Source organism: Notolabrus celidotus, chromosome 4, assembly GCF_009762535.1.
Source record: "Notolabrus celidotus isolate fNotCel1 chromosome 4, fNotCel1.pri, whole genome shotgun sequence".
Lineage (NCBI taxonomy): Eukaryota > Metazoa > Chordata > Actinopteri > Labriformes > Labridae > Notolabrus > Notolabrus celidotus.
The window spans coordinates 19,226,750-19,245,638 of NC_048275.1; the positions used below are offsets into that span (position 1 = coordinate 19,226,750).

Genomic DNA, 18,889 nt, shown 5'->3' on the forward strand with positions numbered 1-18,889 from the left:
TGCACAGACATCTCTTTTGTGCTTAACTCATGACTTGACTGGCATACTGGATTGAATTGATTTGTAACCAAGCGGCAAACTCCGGTCTAATGCGGAAGTACTAAAAACTGCAGTTCATTGAGGATCCGCTTGAGGCTGGCTCCAGAAGTATGGGAAACCACATACACACCAATTCAAAGAAGACGATCTTTACAGCAGAAAGAAACATGTTTACAGCCTGGTACAAAAGACGAGTGTAGTCTGGATAGCTCATCTCTCGATCGTCACACACTGTAGGGGGGGTGAATTTTTATCTAACGCAGTAATTTCAAAGATATTGAGATTACGAGTCTTCCAATGAGAGGCACAGCTGACTTGACTGACAGGCGGGAACACTGCAGCTGTTGGCTAGTTAGCTCTTTACGTCACACTGGCTCGACAGAAGCAATATGGCGCCCGCCGACGATTGGCCTCAAAACAGCGCTTCAGAAACAGATGGGTGACGTCACGGATACTACATCCATATTTTATACAGTCTATGTTTGTAACTTTAGCTACATTAGCTGTATAAATACAAGAAACAAACATCTTTGTTAAGATCTGTATGACAGACAATCAAAAGTATCCTAATGCCTGCTTGTACTTCTGCCTTAACTTTTATTGAGGCCATAACCGAGTGAGTGTCCTGTTATCGGTTACTTTTAATTTAACATAAAATAATTATCATCTACTTTATTGCTTTCTGTTGCATTCTGTGCCAGAGGACTCCCACATACAAAACAGATCAGAATATTTAATCCTGAAAGATTTTAGGTGAAACTTTATGTTGTGTTACATTCAGAAAGAGCCATCAAAACCCCTTTTACAAATTAAATCAAATTGATGTTGTTAAGATATGTAAATGAGAGTGTTAAACACATACGTTATTTATTATTTAAGCCATTATTCACAAAGTTACAATATTTCTTAGAGACAGTCTTCAGTACTGACATACCTTAAACTGTCATTCCCTTAACCTGTTATTATACTTTCATTCCTCCGCATGATTTCAGCACTTTCCTTTCTTCACTTTTCTGCACTTTTCTAAAGCTGCATTTTTACATTGAACTCTTTCACAGTACTGGTTTGCTTTTAGAGTAGCACATTCAACTATACACACGTGTGTACTACACATTAAGACAAAGAGTTGTAACTTTATTGTGAGGAGGTCTAGGTTATTAACATATATCTGATTATTTTGACTTTACTTTTTTGAGTACATGGTTACATGCTTGTGTAGTCTTATTTAACTGCACCTGTAATAATGATTTTGAATTAAATGATCTGTAACAATTTGTTGGATTGTGGTAGTTGTAGTACACCTTATGTCCCAAAACAGGAAAAAAAAAGAAAAAAAAAATCCCCCAAAAAGCAAATGTGTGGTAATAACATGTGGCACCATTACATCTATCTAAACGGCCTTGCATATTAACCCTTAAGTGTCCCCTTAGGAAACTATGTTGTGGATGAAGTAATGTTTCCATGGTCTCACACCTTCAGCTTTGACCTCATCCTGTATGTTCACATGCTTGCGTAAGCAGACAAATATAGCAGCCTCACACACACACACACACACACACACACACACACACACACACACACACACACACACACACACACACACACACACACACACACACACACACACACACACACACACACACACACACTCCCTTTGTGACCTTTGACCTCAGTCAGTTGTGACTGGAGTTCACTGGGCTGTCCTGGGTGGGAGGGGTCAGTGTGAGACAATAGGCCTCTGACAGTCTGGGGGCAGCACATGTGACCTTAAAGTGAACTTAAAGGGGAAGACCACTACATATCAGGGTTCTCTGGCTTTATTAAACTGTTCTCTCTGTTTAACAGCGTAATTGACTGTGATGTTCATCTCACTGGAACATCCTTTTACATTGTGGACAATTTATTATGAGCTGAAAGGGCTGGTCAAATTTATGCGCAAGTTTGACATCACCATTCAGCAACCAATGAATTTTATATTGAAATTGTGTTTTGATTTTTGTTATTGACAATATCGACTTCATTCACAAAACTGTTTTTCAACTTTGTTCTCGTAATTTTGACTACATTCTTGTCATTTTAAATTTGACCTTAAGTGCATAATGAAAACGAATTCATCCTCCACTAATTATTCATTTCTCATCCCTGGCCCTAAAACTCTTCTGTAACAGTCCCAGCAGGGACATAAAAAATCTAAACAATTTAATTTATAAACAAAGAAAACATTCAAATTGCATTTAACAATTTAAATATTGTTTAAATAACTGAAACAATAAAACAAATCACTAACTGTTAATAATATCTTAGAAAAAAGACAGACGCAGTGTAGAAAAGTTAGGACAGGTAAAAGACACAGAAACTATAGGCATCAATAGAAAAATCAGCAGAACTGAAGATATGTGTATAATACAATATTTGATTGAAAGTTGAACTTTGGATTTTCTTTGAGTGACTTCAGTGACTTCTGTAATTTTAAAAATGTGAAGGGTAAATTTAATCTGGCTTTGAAGCCAAACTTTGTGTTTTAACCATTGCCCTCTTAATGACACGGTGTCCTTTCCCTGCCCTTAGCGTGTCTGTGTTTCAGCTCTTACCTCCACCCAACTAGCTCACTTCCTTGTTTTCCTTACCACTCACTTTTCCTGTGAACTAATATCTGTGGCAAAACAAACCAAACACAAACCTCTCGCCTTTCAAGTCAAATAAACTTTGCCCCTCTCTCTAACCTTAAAAGAATAATAAACTTTACACATACACACACCCATCCTGGTTTCCCTAAGAGCCTGAGAGGGAAAGTCCTGTTACTTTTTTTTTGTTGTATCCATTTTTAAAACTTTATTCAAATATCCTTTGTGCAGAAATTGGAAATGTTGACTTTAGTTTTTTATGATTACCAAGTAAACATGCTGAAAAGAAGCATATCTTTTGGTATTTGCAGAGATGCAGAGTGGAGTGTGTCATGCACCTGTCATTGCTCCCTGTGATCAGAGGATTTTGAATGACAGAAGGTCAGGGGCTGTGATTTAAAAGTTACATCCAGATTGGCACTCCCCTGGCCAGTTGGGCGGATGTGTGGGATTATGTCAAATCTGCACTGTATTGTTGCATTTTAGTCAAATTACTCCACTCTCATCTGTGATAATAGGTGCACACAAACACGCAAACAGACACACACCCAGCTCTGCTTACTACCATAATGGATTGGAATTTGTCTTTGTGGACATAGAGACAGGTGTTACTTTGTGTAGAATGATTGGGGCCGATGTGTGTGCGCGTCTGTGCGTGTATGTTTGTGTGTGTGTGTGTGTGTGTGTGTGCGTGTGTGCATGTATGTTTGTGTGTGTGTCTGCGTGTGTGTCTGCGTGTGCGTGCGTGTGTGTTTTGTGTTTCTGTTGGTGTTAGACAACTAAACATTAGCATAAAACATTTTAATTACATTAGTCTTCCTTACCTGAAAGTCTATTTTCCCATGCATAGATAGATGTTGGGAAATGCCAAAAACCTCAGCATTTATAGCAAATTGCCTGATTTGCCTTCAATGGGCCTTGCATTAAGTAAATCTTAACAAAAAAATACATGATACTATAAAAACATAACTACAACCCCATTCCTTAAAAAATAGATGCTAAGTTGTTGGTGAACAATGATTTAATGGTTTACACATAATAATATATAATATAGTAAAATAGTGCAAAGACCACATATCAAATAATGAAACTGAAAATGAGTGTCATGAAAATGTATGCACATTTTAAATTTGATTATTCTGCATGTATTACAACAGCATGGCTTTGTACTAAAAGAGTCAGGGTGACAAAACATTCAACAAAGGAGACCCTGGACTGTTGAGTAGCTGAAATCTTGTATCAGGCAAGAATGGAACAACATTTCACTTTTAAAACTCTAACCCCCGTCTTCAGAGTTCACAGTGTTGTTAAAATAACAGATGATGCCACACAGTGGTAAAGAAGCCCCTGTCTCATCCTGTATGAAACGTGTTGCTGGCATCAAAAATTCAAAATGAGCATATATTTTTCATAGAACAATAAAAGTCTTAAAATTTGACTTGTTGTCTTTGCACTATTTTCAACAGATATAGCGTTTAAATGTTTTTATACCGTCAAATCATGTTTTATGAAAATTTTACACAGCCTTTTAACTTTTCTGGAATTGCACATACATTTTGTTCTATATAACCTAAATATCAGTCTGAAGCCAGTGTTCAATTGGATACTTAACCTCTGATGTAAAAGTCATACTCAAACACAGAACACACTCCACTATGTACTTCCTTGAGAAAGAGGTAGTAATCACTTAAACTAATCGTAAGCTGTGTTTGACTGTTGTACTTATATTGGTTGCAAAGTTTTACAAATGGAAAAACATGCATAATCTCCCCTAAGACACACATGTAAGATACAGCACAGTGGTGTTTAAAGCAAAATGGAACCAGTTAATTTGATTTTATAACACTTATTTTGGGGGATTTTTTCCCTTTGTGTGTTGTTTTTGTTTTCATATCTTCATATTAACTCAAAAGCGAACACTCCAGGTATTAATTCCCCAAATTCAAGGTGCTTTTACTCTGCTTTGAACTATCCCAGTAAAAAGTGAGCCTGTCTGCGTGTTAACGTGTGTGTTGACTGCATGTGATGGTATCTGCGCACGTTGGATTTTCTGATGTTCTGCATTCATCTCATACCTCGACAGCCGCTGAGGGGAATACACATGGAAACTCAAACGTAAACAAACAGGAAGAGCATCTTACTCATGCAAATTGTTTTTTCCTCCTTGCTTCCTGTTGGTGGATTTATTTGTGAACAAAAGAAAATAAATAGCCTGCTGCTTTATCTGCTGCTTCTATCATTGGAATACATTCTAACCTGGCTCTCTCTCTCTTCTTCGCAGTTTGTTTCTCGACCAGTACAGAGCCTGCCTGGTCGATGCTATAAGAAGATTACTGCAGCCCAGTGTAAGTGTATATGTGTGTGTGTGAGTGTCTACTGTATATATCTCTGCTTATCCCCTTCCTCTAAATTACCACTCTCTTCAATCATAATTAGGCCTCGACCAAAACCCTATACACATTAATGGCCTGACAGGATTAATATCATGTAATGCTTTAATGCTTATTATGAGCAACTTGAATGTATCACTCTGATCTCCGCTTTTCTCTCTCCTGCCTTCCCTTCATCATAAATCCGAGGCAACTTCTCCCTTTTGGCCCCGCGATAAGACTCCACGCTGTGACAGCCAAAGCAAATGGGGGGAAAAAAGGGAAAAGGCTGGAAGAGATAGGGTTGAGGTTTCTATTCATCCGAGGGAAGAAGGGTACGTTTTAAGTACAGGGGCAAGACTGGTATAGAGGATATCTGTTTATGAAAAGGAGGAGAAAACAGCACTGAAGGGACAGAGACAGGGGGTAGGGGGGAAAAGGAAGAACAGGGTGGAACGAAGGAAAAAGAAAAAAAGGGGAAATGGAAAGATGTTAATTTAGTGGAAAGCACATTTCATTTAAAATGCCATAATGCATCTTTCTTTAAATATTTTATAAATGTAGGACAAGAAACATGCAGGTTGTAATGTGGTTTTCAGTTCACCGCCAGGTTATTAAAGGATCAGTTCCCTTAAATAACAAAAAGTCATATGAAGCAAAAAAAAAAAAAGAAAAAGTGTGTCAATTTAAAAAACGTTGCCTTCCCTGAATAATCCCAAAACCTCACTGTGATGTTTCACTACAATGACCTAGAAGAAAGAGTCCCTTTTTCCAGAAGATGTTCTAGTTTGTTTTTCTGAAATGTTTATTTTTGAATCAAATACAATTCTATTAATTTTGTATTTTGTAATTGTGACATAAATCTTAGCTTCAACAGTATAATATTGTGGGAAATAAAAAATAAAAAAAGCTTGATTAGATTTCACAGAAAGTAAGTAAAAATATATATATCTTAAATTTTAGTGAACTAACCTTTTATAATATTCTTCATTACCATTATTAACAACAGAAGAAATAGCTCAAACACAAGAAGATAATATTACAAATATCAATTTCAGGTTGCCCCTAGAGGTGAAAAACGTGTCCTCAGCTGATGTTTCAGACCCTGATGTGCACACCCTCAATCTGAGTCAGGTTCTCCGTTGAAAGCAGAAGCTGCTGTGGTCATGACAGACATGACATCAGGCCCTTGTTACATCTGTGTGTAATCTCTCTTCATGTCTCTCTCTCTTTAATCCAGTGGAGATAATTCGAAGCCTAATATGATTTGAGTGTCGGCCATCAGACTGTTGCTGCCACAACAAGCTTTGCCAAATATTTAATAATTTGCTAAGCTGATTAAGCAATTAACAAAGCAATTAATTCTCCCATCTAATGGCACTAATTTGTTATTTCTGACAAAGGTGGTCCATCCGGTGGGCTGGATCCCCATAATCAGCTGATTAGTGCTGCGAGGAGTTCTCTCTGTTTGTATGCTTCTGCTGTGTTTTTTTTTTCTTTCAAAGACGGACAGCAGCTGGATATAAAGATGAAAAATCATCTGTCGCATGCAGTGATCCTGCTGTTTTCACTGCCTTTGTGTTCATTTAGCTTATGTTCCTTCAGTGTGCATTTGGCTCTGTATTTGCTGTATCCGTGTGTTTGAGTTAGCATCCCTCTTTGCTTCATTTAATTAAAACAATAAAAACACGATCAACATGAAATGGAACTGAAAGCTGAAGGATTTCAAAGAAACTTTGAACCTGTTGGTAATCCTCTTAGTGTTTGCAGGATGTCAGTGATGCATGTTTGAGCATACAGTTTTCCAAACACTCTTTCTTCTCTCTGTGTTTTTCTCACACACACACTTGTCAATTACATGAGTTGACATTTTCAGACCTACAGTTGTGTCTTTACGTACAAGTATTGGTTGATCATCTATAGATGAAATAGTAGTTAACACATCTTTTACTCATGCAGAAGTGTAAAGAACTTGTATTAAACAACAATATGTTAACTAAACTAAAATCATGAGCATGTGCAAGGACAGATAGTTTGTGTGAGACTACAGACAACTCACCACTCTGATATCTTTGGCTTAATGTCCACTGATCATGTGCTTTGCTTTCTCTCTATTTTAAGTTTTTGCCCCTGTCTCTGTTGTTCTGCATTTCCTGCAGACTTGAGTGACTTATAAAAAAAAAAACCTCCAAAACTATTGAGGGAACTTTTTGGGGTGTTCAGGTAGAGTACCTTGCTTTCATCCGTCATCTCCTCGATTCAATTTTGACATGACTTGTGCTGCAGTAGAAGCGACACACTGCAGTAAAGGCTAGCTGGCTAGCTGGAAACCAAGTCTTCTTCTTTTTCTAACGTAACATAACGTAACGGCAACTAACGTATAGAACCACTACCACCCCAACTATGAATCTATTAGTTACATGGTATTACCATACACAATTTTTTTGCATGATATCAACATTTCATTTTTTACTGTCAGAACAGGTTATTGCAACAGCCCTATTACTTACAACCACTGATTATCTAAAAATAACCTGGTAAAAGATTAAAAGCACCTCTCTTCGGCTTTGTATGTAAAGTTGAACATCAAATTTGATAATTATTGAAGTACCACCATAGACTGTATAAAATATGGACCTAGTATCCGTGACGTCACCCATCTGTTCCTGAACGCTGTTTTGTAGCCAATCGATGGCGGCAGCCATATTGGAAATGCGGAACTTAACCAGGCAGAGTTTGACGTAAAGGGGTGGAGTTTGAGCCTCCTAGCCAACAGCTATGTGTTCCTATCCTGGAATCATGTCAGTCATGTCCTTATTTGGGCAAAAACTCGTAATCTTAATATTTTCTGAACCGTTGCGTCAGAAAAAAATTCACCCCCCGTACAGTGTGTGCCGATGGAGAGATTAGCTATGAAGAGCCAAGCCGTTTTTTGAACCAGGCTGTAAACATGTTTATTAATGCTGCAAAGATCGTCTTTTTTGAATTGGTGTGTGGTTTCCGGTGTTTTTGTAGCCAGCCTCAAGCGGATACTCAATAAACTGCAGTTTACAACACCTCCGCATGGGCTTCATAGTTTGAGACCAGATGTTGCCGCTTGAGTACCACACAAAAGTACTATACTGTTATACTAAGGTACGTCTGTCTTTACTGTTCTCTCTGCAGGGCATGGCGTTGGTGTTCGCTCCCCTGAGAGGTGAAACTCTGAGTCTGTTTTGTCAGTTGGCTCAGCAGGCTGGACTTTGCGTCTCTCAACACCAGCAGTATGATGCTCAGGTCATGGATGTTCACCAAAAGGTAAGAACATTAAGAATTGAAAGACAGACAGCTGTTGTGACTCACACTGTAAAGTTGTTGTTTTGGCATGTTGGAGATAAATGATCACATGAACTGAGCAAAACTGAAACCATCAAAGTATGCAGGCTGAGTACTGAAGGAATCAGGATTATTTAATCAGTCATTCTAAGATATGCCTATAGGTGTGTTTTCTCATGTGTCTAAGTGTTTTGTTAAAATGGACTACACTACAGTCCAGTTACTATCTAGAAAAAACGTGAAACGTTCAGCTTCTTATATGAAATTATTCAAATCAGATCCATATTGTCCACTCACCTCTAATGAATACATTTGATATTTGGCACTTAGTGAGACACCGAAGCAAAAACAAGCTGCCTTAACTTCGCACCCTGAGACAGACAGAGAGAGGGAGGAAAGGGGGAGAAAGTGATGGTGAAAAAGAGAAAAGGAGCGACAGAAATCCCATGAGTAGTCAGTGTTAAAAGAAGTGGTGTCCAGCTGTTAACTCCATTACACACACAGCTTCAGAAGAACAGGACAGCAAGGAGTGCACTAAATTGGCTCACACACGTTCACCTGCACTGGAGGGACAATTGGACAGGCTGGCCATTAAAGTGCCTGTTAAAGCAGCCTGAACCTCAGCATGGAAAATCTCACTCCTTCTCTGCTAGTCCGCCACTAAATTTAGAGTTTACAATTACTCACACTCTGTACCGAAGTGATTCTGGACCCATTCAAACCACATTTAGGACACATATTTATAGAGGGGGGGCTCGTCTGGATAGGTTTCAGTTTCTCTCAGGTCACATTGTCACTCTCCACTTGGCATTCCCTGGAGTGACATGCTCTGGAGCTACTCTACTACCAGCATATCTTTCTGTTCACATAACTCCAGCCAAATGAAGCCAATTAATACCAGAGATATGTGAATGTCCTATCAGTGTCCAGTCATTACAATTAAAAGCCTTAATATTGGGAAAAGCACCACCTGAATCTTATGAGATTCTTAATTTGTTGTTTAAGGATAGTTTTGTAGGTTTCTCTCATACAAGCACAGGCCGACACACACAGACAAAGCCATATTAGCTCATTGATTTAAGTCAAAGCATGGTGCTCAGGGTGGAAGAGCTTCAGATTTTGCAGCAGCACCTAACAGACACAGAAAACATAAGAAACACTGTAAACATTTCTCGGATATATGGGTAAACTCAGTAATATTCACCCTCACTAATCCACCATGATGCCCTCCATGTACTGTAACTTGTGTGGTTCAAGAATGTCACATTTCCCAGTCTAAAAAAAACGTTTGAGTGTACTTCTGAAATATATTTGGCAAACAGATCACAGGTATGTGCAGTGAAATAACTCAAGAGGTCCGTTTCTTCTGTGCTGGTTCTTTATTGACACAGTAATAAGCACTGTGGTCTGCAGAGTTCAGTCCTGACCAACAACCCAATTTCTGACTTTGTAACCTCTCTGGCCTTCAGGGTGGCTCGCTCATGTCTGGCAGGACTTGGGCAATTTAAGACCAATCAGCATCCTTTCACCACTTCTGACGTACCAACCTTTCATTTATTATTTTGGTCAAATATCCTTTAACTAGATTTGAAAAGAGGAATTTTGTTGTTCCCTTCCAAAAGAACAAATGGGCAAACACTGACTTTATATAGGTTTTAAAAGAAGACTAAAAGAGTGTTCATTCAAGTCATTAGTCAACAGTCTTGCAGCAGGTAGTACTGGCCTTGCTTGAGTGGAATCAGCACAAAAAAAAGCCAAAGTCGTATCAGAAAAAGGTCCCAATATTGAAAAAGAAAAAAGAGAGAGTCAAGAAACAGACAAAAAGGAATGAAAGCAAAAAGTGAATAAGTTAAAAGGAACGGAAAGAAGAAGTCGCTCCCGTTGGATTTAAGTGGAAGCCTCCATTGCCTTAAATTTTAAAGGAGTACAACTTAGTGTGAAAACGCGGCTGGGAAATTGATTGGGCATCAAGGCCACAGTATACAGTCACTGATTCATCCTAATGGTTCAGCACCTCAACAGCTTAGAAAAAATTACCACTCAGGCCTCCTTTATTGCTTGACAACAGAATGTGAGTGATGAAATTCAGACTAAAATTGATCTGCGATAAAGAAAAATATCACCCTTAAATCATGCTTATTTTACATTTGAAAGCAAGGGGACTTGAAATGCACACTTCTATCTCTGACACGCACACACACAAACACACACACACACACATACACACACACACACACACACACACACACACACACACACACACACACACACACACACACACACACACACACACACACACACACACACACACACACACACACATACATACACCCAGTAGGGTCAGGTGTTGCATGTGGATATGAGGACAAGTTGAAGTGCCACCCCTTCCCTCACATCATCTAAAGGTGATTAAGTCTCTTCTGCTTATCTTCTGATGAACACTCAGAGCCACCCCTGTGTGGCTTTCTGTGTGTGTGCACCTGACTGACCATTGAAGACACACACAAACACTCACACACACACACACACACACACACACACACACACACACACACACACACACACACACACACACACACACACACACACACACACACACACACAGAGATACATGCACACACTGTGCAAGCAGCTAAGAAACATGCTATATCACAATCCCACACAGACTAGACATCACTCAGACAGCAGATTGGCTAGACATTACACACACATACACATACACATACACACACACACACACACACACACACACACACACACACACACACACACAGACACACACACAAACACATCACATGATGATATCACAGCGAACCCCCCCCTACACACACACACACACACACATGCACACACACACACGCACACACACACGCGCACACACACACACACACACGCACACACACACACACACACACACACACACACACACACACACACACACACACACACACACACACATCTCAATGAGCAGCTGCTGCTAATTTGCACTACAGATTAGCTTTCCTCAGCTATATTTGCTTTCAGTGGGTGGACCAGAACACAAGAAAAGTGCATATCAGAACCAGCAGTGGAACACACACTATGGATTTCCTTTCATCAAGGCTTAAAACAATCAAAGACGTCTCCAGCAGAAGCAGGTGTATCCATTTAGTGGCAAAACTGAAACTGAAAAGCCTATATGCTGTTCTCCTTTATTACTAAGAACGTTATCTTTTAAAATGTCTGTTGTCCACTAGGAAACACTTTCTGAAAAATAAACCATATAACTCATTTTGGTTGATTTTATATAGCTGCTGTCTCTTTTTAATAAGCATTTTTAATTTTCTTGATTCATTGTTAATCTTTAAATACTTTTCTATCTGTGATAAATGAAACAAATATCTTATTCTCAATTTCATGTTAATTTTTACTCAAAATATGCAATAATTTAGCAACTGAAACATCAAATGTGGCTCACTCAAGCAAGATTTCTCACACTGATGGATATGCAGAGTTCTAATCTTCGGCCATGACTTTTGTCAACAAATGTTAGTAAGTGTATTAGTCTTCTCACTTCTCAAAAATGTCTCATTAGAATAGATTTAAGCCACATTCACATTTGAATTCCAGATAAACATCTTTAGAATTAAAGTGTCTTATATCAAGAAAACCCCATTTTGCCCACCGCATCTGCAGATATTTTAGCTCATCACAAGCATTTTAGAACACATTTTGTCCTTTTAATGTCTTGAAATAAGATGTTTATTCAGACTGGTCATGTGACTGTAGCTTATATTGAATTTGTTACTGAATTGTTACCATGACTATATATATGACAAATACACTTGCTAAGACTTGAGTATTTGCTGTGTGCTAATACATTGTTAGATGGCAATTGGAAGCAAATTCATAATAAATTATTGATTCAGAATCACTAAGTATGAGAGGGTTTTTTTTTAAACTTCAAATGCAAATTTCCCTTACAGTCATTTCATGATTTTTCAGGTACATTTTGGTCAGAATAATTATCCTAGATCTTCAAACTTGCAGCAGACTCATACTGCATCCAAACTTGTTGGACTTTTAAAGCAACATTAATCTGCAGTTGGTTGAGGTTCCACATGTGCCATTTAGGACCAGTTTAGTTATTTTCATGCTCCCAAAGTGACTCACAAGCTCCTCCATCTGGCACAGGGGCTGTTAAACAAACGTAGCACACATAGCTGTGAGTAGACTGGCATCCCTCGCTGTGCCAGATCCAACTCACGTCACATTGGATTTTGTTTGGAACGTGCTGCCTGTCTCAGTGTTTGCTTTGCATGTGCCTGTGTGTTTAAAAAAGAGAGCGGGGAATGTTTTTTTACAAATTCTTTTCAAAACCATTTCTGGACCCCCGGCTTGCTTCTCAGCAATTTTCAAAACATGCACACACACTTTCGCCCTCTGACACACACACACAGCCACACACACTCTCTTGAGGTGCTGTAGACAGCATGCAAGCAGGCCCAATGTGCAGAGGTAGAGCTTTGTGTGTGTGTGTGTGTATGTCTGTGTCTGTGTCTGTGTCTGTGTCTGTGTGTGTGTGTGTGTGTGTGTGTGTGTGTGTGTGTGTGTGTGTGTGTGTGTGTGTGTGTGTGTGTGTGTGTGTGTGTTTGAGCGTACGGCGTGTGCTGGGACGGGCAGACGGGGCTAGCGCGTTATCCTCTTATCCCCACTGTTGTGGAATAGAGAGGCAAGCAGCTGGAGGGACTGCAAGCAGCCTGATAATGCCAGCGCTATTTTCTAACCCGCCATCTTAATCTTGTTACTCAAATGGTTGTGAAGAGAGAGTCATGAATTTTAATTTTTCTAAAACACACACACACACACACACACACACACACACACACACACACACACACACACACACACACACACACACACACACACACACACATACACATACACATACACATACACACACACACACAAACACATATGCAAGAGAGTGTGTGTGCACATGTGTAGATCCCCCGTCTCCCTCACATGCATAAATAGTATCCCCACTGCGTCCATGCACTCACACTCTCCTCCTTCTCTTCCTCCTTCTTTCTGTCTCCCACCCCTTCCTCCTCCCACCCCCCTTTCCTCTGACATATCTTCCTTCACTCGTCTCCCCTCTCCCTCCCTCTCCCCCTCTATATCTTCCCATTTCCTACATCACAACCCACTTCTCTATTTATTCAAGCCTGTCCTTCTATCCCTTCCTCTACTTGTCTCTCCATCCAGCCAACCCCTCATTCTCCGTTTCCTAATCCTGCCGAGAGAGACCCCAGACATCCGGTTCATCCATCCCCCCCTCCCTTGTCTAAGAGCCCCCCCACCCCCCACCCTTCTTTTTCCACCTTGTTCACTTTCTCTACAAGCAGAGCGAGAACAAACGAGAAAAAAAAGTAGGTGGCAGAGAAACAGAGAGGCGCTATAAGAGCACAAGAAAGAGAGAGGAAGAGAGAGGGAGAGAGAAGCTGAAGCGAAAGTGGCAATAAAATAAATGACTTGCACCTTGGAAAAGGAAAAAAAAGAGAAAAGATTGTAGTGGGGAAGGTGGGGCAGGTGGGGGTCGGGTTGAGAGCCGATTTAGCCAGCCACCCATGAAGCTGATTAGGCAGCCTGCGATCAGGAGGAACAGCTTTGCTTGTTAAACTTTTCACCTCTGCGAGCTCTTAGCCCTCACCGTGTTAAGGCCCCCCACCTCCCCTCCCTCCTCTCCCTCCTCTCCCTCCCCTCCCCGTCCCTCCATCTATCACTTCCTCGCTTCTTCCGCCTGGTAGCATTTGAATGTGAAAGCTGGCCGAGGTCCTCGTCGCAGGCTTAGCACAGGGGTGGAAAGCAGCTGCCCCTCCACGCCCAACCAACCCCCTGGGCCGTCTTCTCTCTCTCTCTTGCTCTCTCTCTCTTCTTCTCTTTTGCTCTTTCTTTCTCTCTCTCTCTGAAGGTCAAAGGTTCAACCACCGGCCGCTGCCTGAAGGAAGATAGCGCACTTGAAGGGCACTGGGAGGGGGGAGGCTGAGAGGGACCAGAGAAGAGAGAGGGAGGCAGACTAGAACAGTTCAATTTCAACTTAAAATAGAGAAATTGGAACAATGCAGAATAAGGATAGATGGTGTAGAATTGAAGATCTCTCACTTTCTCAGGGTAAGGTGTGGGGAAATAGTGGGACAAGAATTGTGAGAGATGTGTGGGATGCATTTAAATCACACAAGCATCTTATTTTCAGTGTGTGGGGACATTGTGGACTATGTCTACAAGAAATGTTCAAGACCGCTGCTTCCTCTATCATTTTTGTTCAGCCAAAAGAGGCACTTGAACACAGTGCTTGTTTACCTGTTTAAAGAGGTGCTTGTAGAAGATGAAATACAATTTAGGAAGTGATTAAGTCTTTCACTTTAGTGAAGTCTAGAAAGTGTTTTCCAATAGTGGGTGCTTCTATATACATAGTTTGTCAGCAGTGCGTTCCAGTAAAAGTTAAATCGGGTCAAACTGATCTGCATCATGATAGAGTTTTCATTTTGTCTTTAAACTTGTGTATTACTATTTGAATCAATCTTTACTTAAAACAAGAAAACAATGAGGGGCAAACAATAGTTACAGTTTCATAGAGTCATTTAGATACATAATTAAAGAACAGCAAAGGGATATAAAAACCCAGAAAAGAGATTTATAAAAGGCCAGGAAAATCTCTCAAAATGGGATTTTTTCCCTCAAAGTCCAGACAACTGGGAGAGATAATGACAAAGAGGTAGGTTAGGTCAAGTTAGGTTAGGTCAGGCTAGGCTTGGTTAGGTTACACTAGGTTAGTTTAGGTTATGCTAGGCTAGGCTAGGCTAGGTTAGTTTAGGTTTTGCTAGGCTAGGTTAGATTACACTAGCTAGGTTAGGTTAGGCTAGGTTAGGCTAGGCTAGGCTAGGCTAGGCTAGGTTAGGTTGGCCCCATCGGTAGATCTGGTTTACAGTGATTGAGTAGGCCTCCTTTTACACACAAGATAAGTTATGCCAAAGTCACGACAGTGCTCAATACTGAAAGGGTAACTAATCTTAGAAAAAACCCATAAATGTTTGAAAAATGTGTGTTGCCCATCTCTTGGTTTTGGGTTGAAATTATTAACACTGGGTTTGGCTCTTAAAAACATCCCTGCATCGTAAGAAAGAAGGCCTCTGAGTTTGTCAATATCTGGGAGACATTTTTGGAACTTGTCAAAAATGGTGACATTGAAGAAAACATTTGCCTATAGTTGTCCTCCAGATCTCTACATACTCGAGTTGCACAATTTTTTTTTTTTTTTATGTATATACAGTATATTATGACTTTTTTCAGAGCAAATTATTGAAAAAAAATGTAATTAACATTGTTTTCTTTTCTGCTTCATGTGTGTTTTCCTATTCTAGCAAATTTTTTGGATGGATGTGTAATTTGTAATTTGTTTATTATAGGATAGCCCCTTGACATGCAGCATCTCCTTTTCAAGGGGGTGTTTTCTGTATGTTTTATACAAATGAAAAAAAAATGTTTCCAAAAAATAAAGAGAGAAAACAGCCACTAGTAAGAACATAGTAAATACAAACAAGACAGGAATAAAATACACCATCAACAAGATAGAAGGATCCAAAGTTCCAAAAATTGGGAATAAATTATACACAATTTTGCTCCTTTAATAGATTGACACTGTGTTGCTATGACTTTTGATCATACCGATTGTTCAAAATCTAATTCCTAAAATGTCCAAAAGTCCTGTTGTCTTTTTACACACAATTACAGCGTACAGCTGTATGATTCTGTCCTTAAAGTGAGTGTAGTGCGCATGTCTTGGAGTAGAAGTTAAACTGAGTTATACAAGTTTAAATAAATGAAGTCAGATGCAAAAGCTCCACAATTTCTATGTGTGTGAAGAAGAATAAAACACACCGTCAGCATGTGAGTCTGTTAATACGAGCAGGTTTGAGCTGCACCAAAGATCACTTCCACAGCACCTACAAGCAGCTGACGGGAGTAAAGTTTGGGTCAGTCTGAGTTCCTGTTTGTTGTGATGAAACCTTTTCACACAGTTCTACCCTATCCTGGTCCTACCACACACACACACACACACACACACACACACACACACACACACACACACACACACACACACACTGAGTAGACTCACTTACATAAGTCTCTGATCATCTGTCCAGACGCCGAGCGAGCTGATTAGCAGTTTCATGTCCAAACTGCAAACTCTGCTTAAAAGGGCACCAAGTGGGCACCACATGGGCGCCACACATAGCTGAGTGTGTATGTGGTGTGTGTGTATTTTGATAGAGGTATGCCTATTAGGGCCAAGAAAAAGGCAAATTATCAACTGATAAAGAAAAATCAGTCAGTGTTTCTTTCTGACTACCAGTCAAATGTTGCATTTCAGGGAAAAAATGCCAAATCTTCTGTTTTTTAGTGTCAGAGTTTTCTGCTTTTCCTGAAAGTCTTTGATCACAGTTAGCTGATTATCCTTTGAATTTGGACTGGTGCTAAGAAATATTTTGTATTACTTACAGAGAAAAAAATTCAAGGATTAGTTTGCAATAAAACTAATTAATTTGTATTAAAAGTTTTTTTTTGAGAACTGTGCATAAATATCATAAGAATGTAACATGTATGATTGTATCAATGGTGTGATTGTTTTCCTCTGTGCCACAGAACTACACTTATAAATAGCATTAACTTAATGAGGAATGCCTTTTGAAAAAGTATTTACTAGTTGTTTAATAGTTAATGCTGGCCGTCACAAACATGCTTAAAGTGAAGAATACATTTACATTTACAGTTATTTTATTTTATTAATTATTTTCTTCATTGAAACAGGGTAAGTCAGTGACGGTATGAAACATGGGCAGCACAACAGCTATCCTGAATGAAGCCAGAACTTTTTGAGCTCCCTGGTAGAGCTGGTGACTTGTTAACTGACGGAATTTTGTCCAAACTAGAACATTTAAAGACATGTCAAATGATTGTAGTGTTTATTTTCCTGTAGACATTAGTTGCAGTTACTTATTTGATGTTAAAGAGATGTTTGATCAACAGCTCTGTTGATAAATGCGGCTCCTCACAAGAGTCTTTTCTGCTTTAAAGCAACACTAGAATCTGTTCTGCTGTGGACTGTACTGACCTGAGGGATCTTCAGTAAGTTAAATGCTGAAAAGGTGTGATGATAGTCTTGTGGTTACACCAGCCAGATTAGTGCAATATGTCAGCACCCATCAAGGCAGTATTTTGGTTTTAAATTTCACAATGGGAGTAAATGGAGGTGCGCTGTCCATATTAACATGCCAATGGTTGAAATACATGCTGCTAAGGACCTGAACCACATTTCATATGGTTTGCATCTCAAACCTGATAATCAATTATAGTCTGTGTAGTTAAGTCCTTTCTTGCTTTGTGTGTTTCAGATGCTGAGTGAAGGAAAAGAAGCATACGATGAGAACATCCATTACCCTCTCCTCCTCACCCTGACCAAAGGACCTCAACCTGTCAGGCTCACTCCGTAAAACAAAACAAGTGAGCCTGCACAGTACTACTCCACATGCTGTTTGACGTACAATGTGGATTGAAGCTATGTGAACAATTTGATCCCCATTGTCTCAATGTCAGGGATCTAGTCTGTTTGGCACTGAATTTAAACACAGATTTAAACAGTATTGAGCGAGCATGTTTTGTAGTTTGAAGTGTTGTTGAGGAACAAGCTTGATTCCAAAGCAGAGGGTGAATTTTTACTGCAGGGGAAGAAGAGGAAAAGGAAACGCAGATCTTTTCTTCTTCAGTCCTTTTTAACCATCTTCCATTTGCCAAACAAGTACAGTCATTCTCCAGAGTAGTCACTAGGTCAGTTGGCTGTTAAATAAGTTGGCCAGGCTTTTAAGTAGATGACTAAATACTTAATCACTGCTTTGATCAGCCGTGCAGGAAAGTGAACCTCATTGCCAAACATTATGTGGCCAGCTGGTCAGGTGACCATTCACTACTCTGTCAGCTTATCAATAACCTCAGGCTATTATCCACTCATCACCCCAGCTAACAAGCCAGTCAGTTGTTTAGTAATTTAATGGACATTTCCTCCTTCATTCATTCATACTGTAGGTGTCAGTGATTCAGTCATTAACCAGCCTGTATTAACCTCTGCCACTGTGTTTCTGGCCCCAGCATGGAGGCCAGCTCTGATTCATTAACTGTCACACACTGTGGAGCTGCTCACTCTTTCCTTTGTGTTTCTTTTATTTCTCTTTGTTCACTTCCAACCCCATTAATTTTTCCTTCTGTACGACTCATTCATCGCAGTCAGAGGTCAGTATTAAGGACTTCTTTTGTGCATTACTTACAACAGAGCTTTAAGTACAACAGTGCATTAACATATTACAGCACGTTCAGACTGTGGAGTGATTGTCGCTGCTCAGGAGCTACAGCTCGTATAATTTACTGCAATCTCCATGGATACAAGTGTGCTGCACTATATCACATTGTTATTTAATATTTCACAGTCCATTGGTTTAATGATCTAAG

The 18,889-nt window shown here is 39.7% G+C and overlaps 1 protein-coding gene across 1 annotated transcript in view; it reads left to right on the top strand.

The window, feature by feature from the left end:
- The window catches only part of camkmt (calmodulin-lysine N-methyltransferase), a 124,141-nt gene extending 106,111 nt beyond the window's left edge, over positions 1-18,030 (top strand). Inside the window, exons 10-12 of the mRNA XM_034681870.1 lie at positions 4,945-5,008; positions 8,198-8,329; positions 17,782-18,030. Coding sequence (XP_034537761.1) covers positions 4,945-5,008; positions 8,198-8,329; positions 17,782-17,880 — 295 coding nt within the window. The 3' untranslated portion in view covers positions 17,881-18,030. The remainder of the gene's footprint in view (positions 1-4,944; positions 5,009-8,197; positions 8,330-17,781) is intronic.
- Positions 18,031-18,889: the final 859 nt, after the last annotated feature.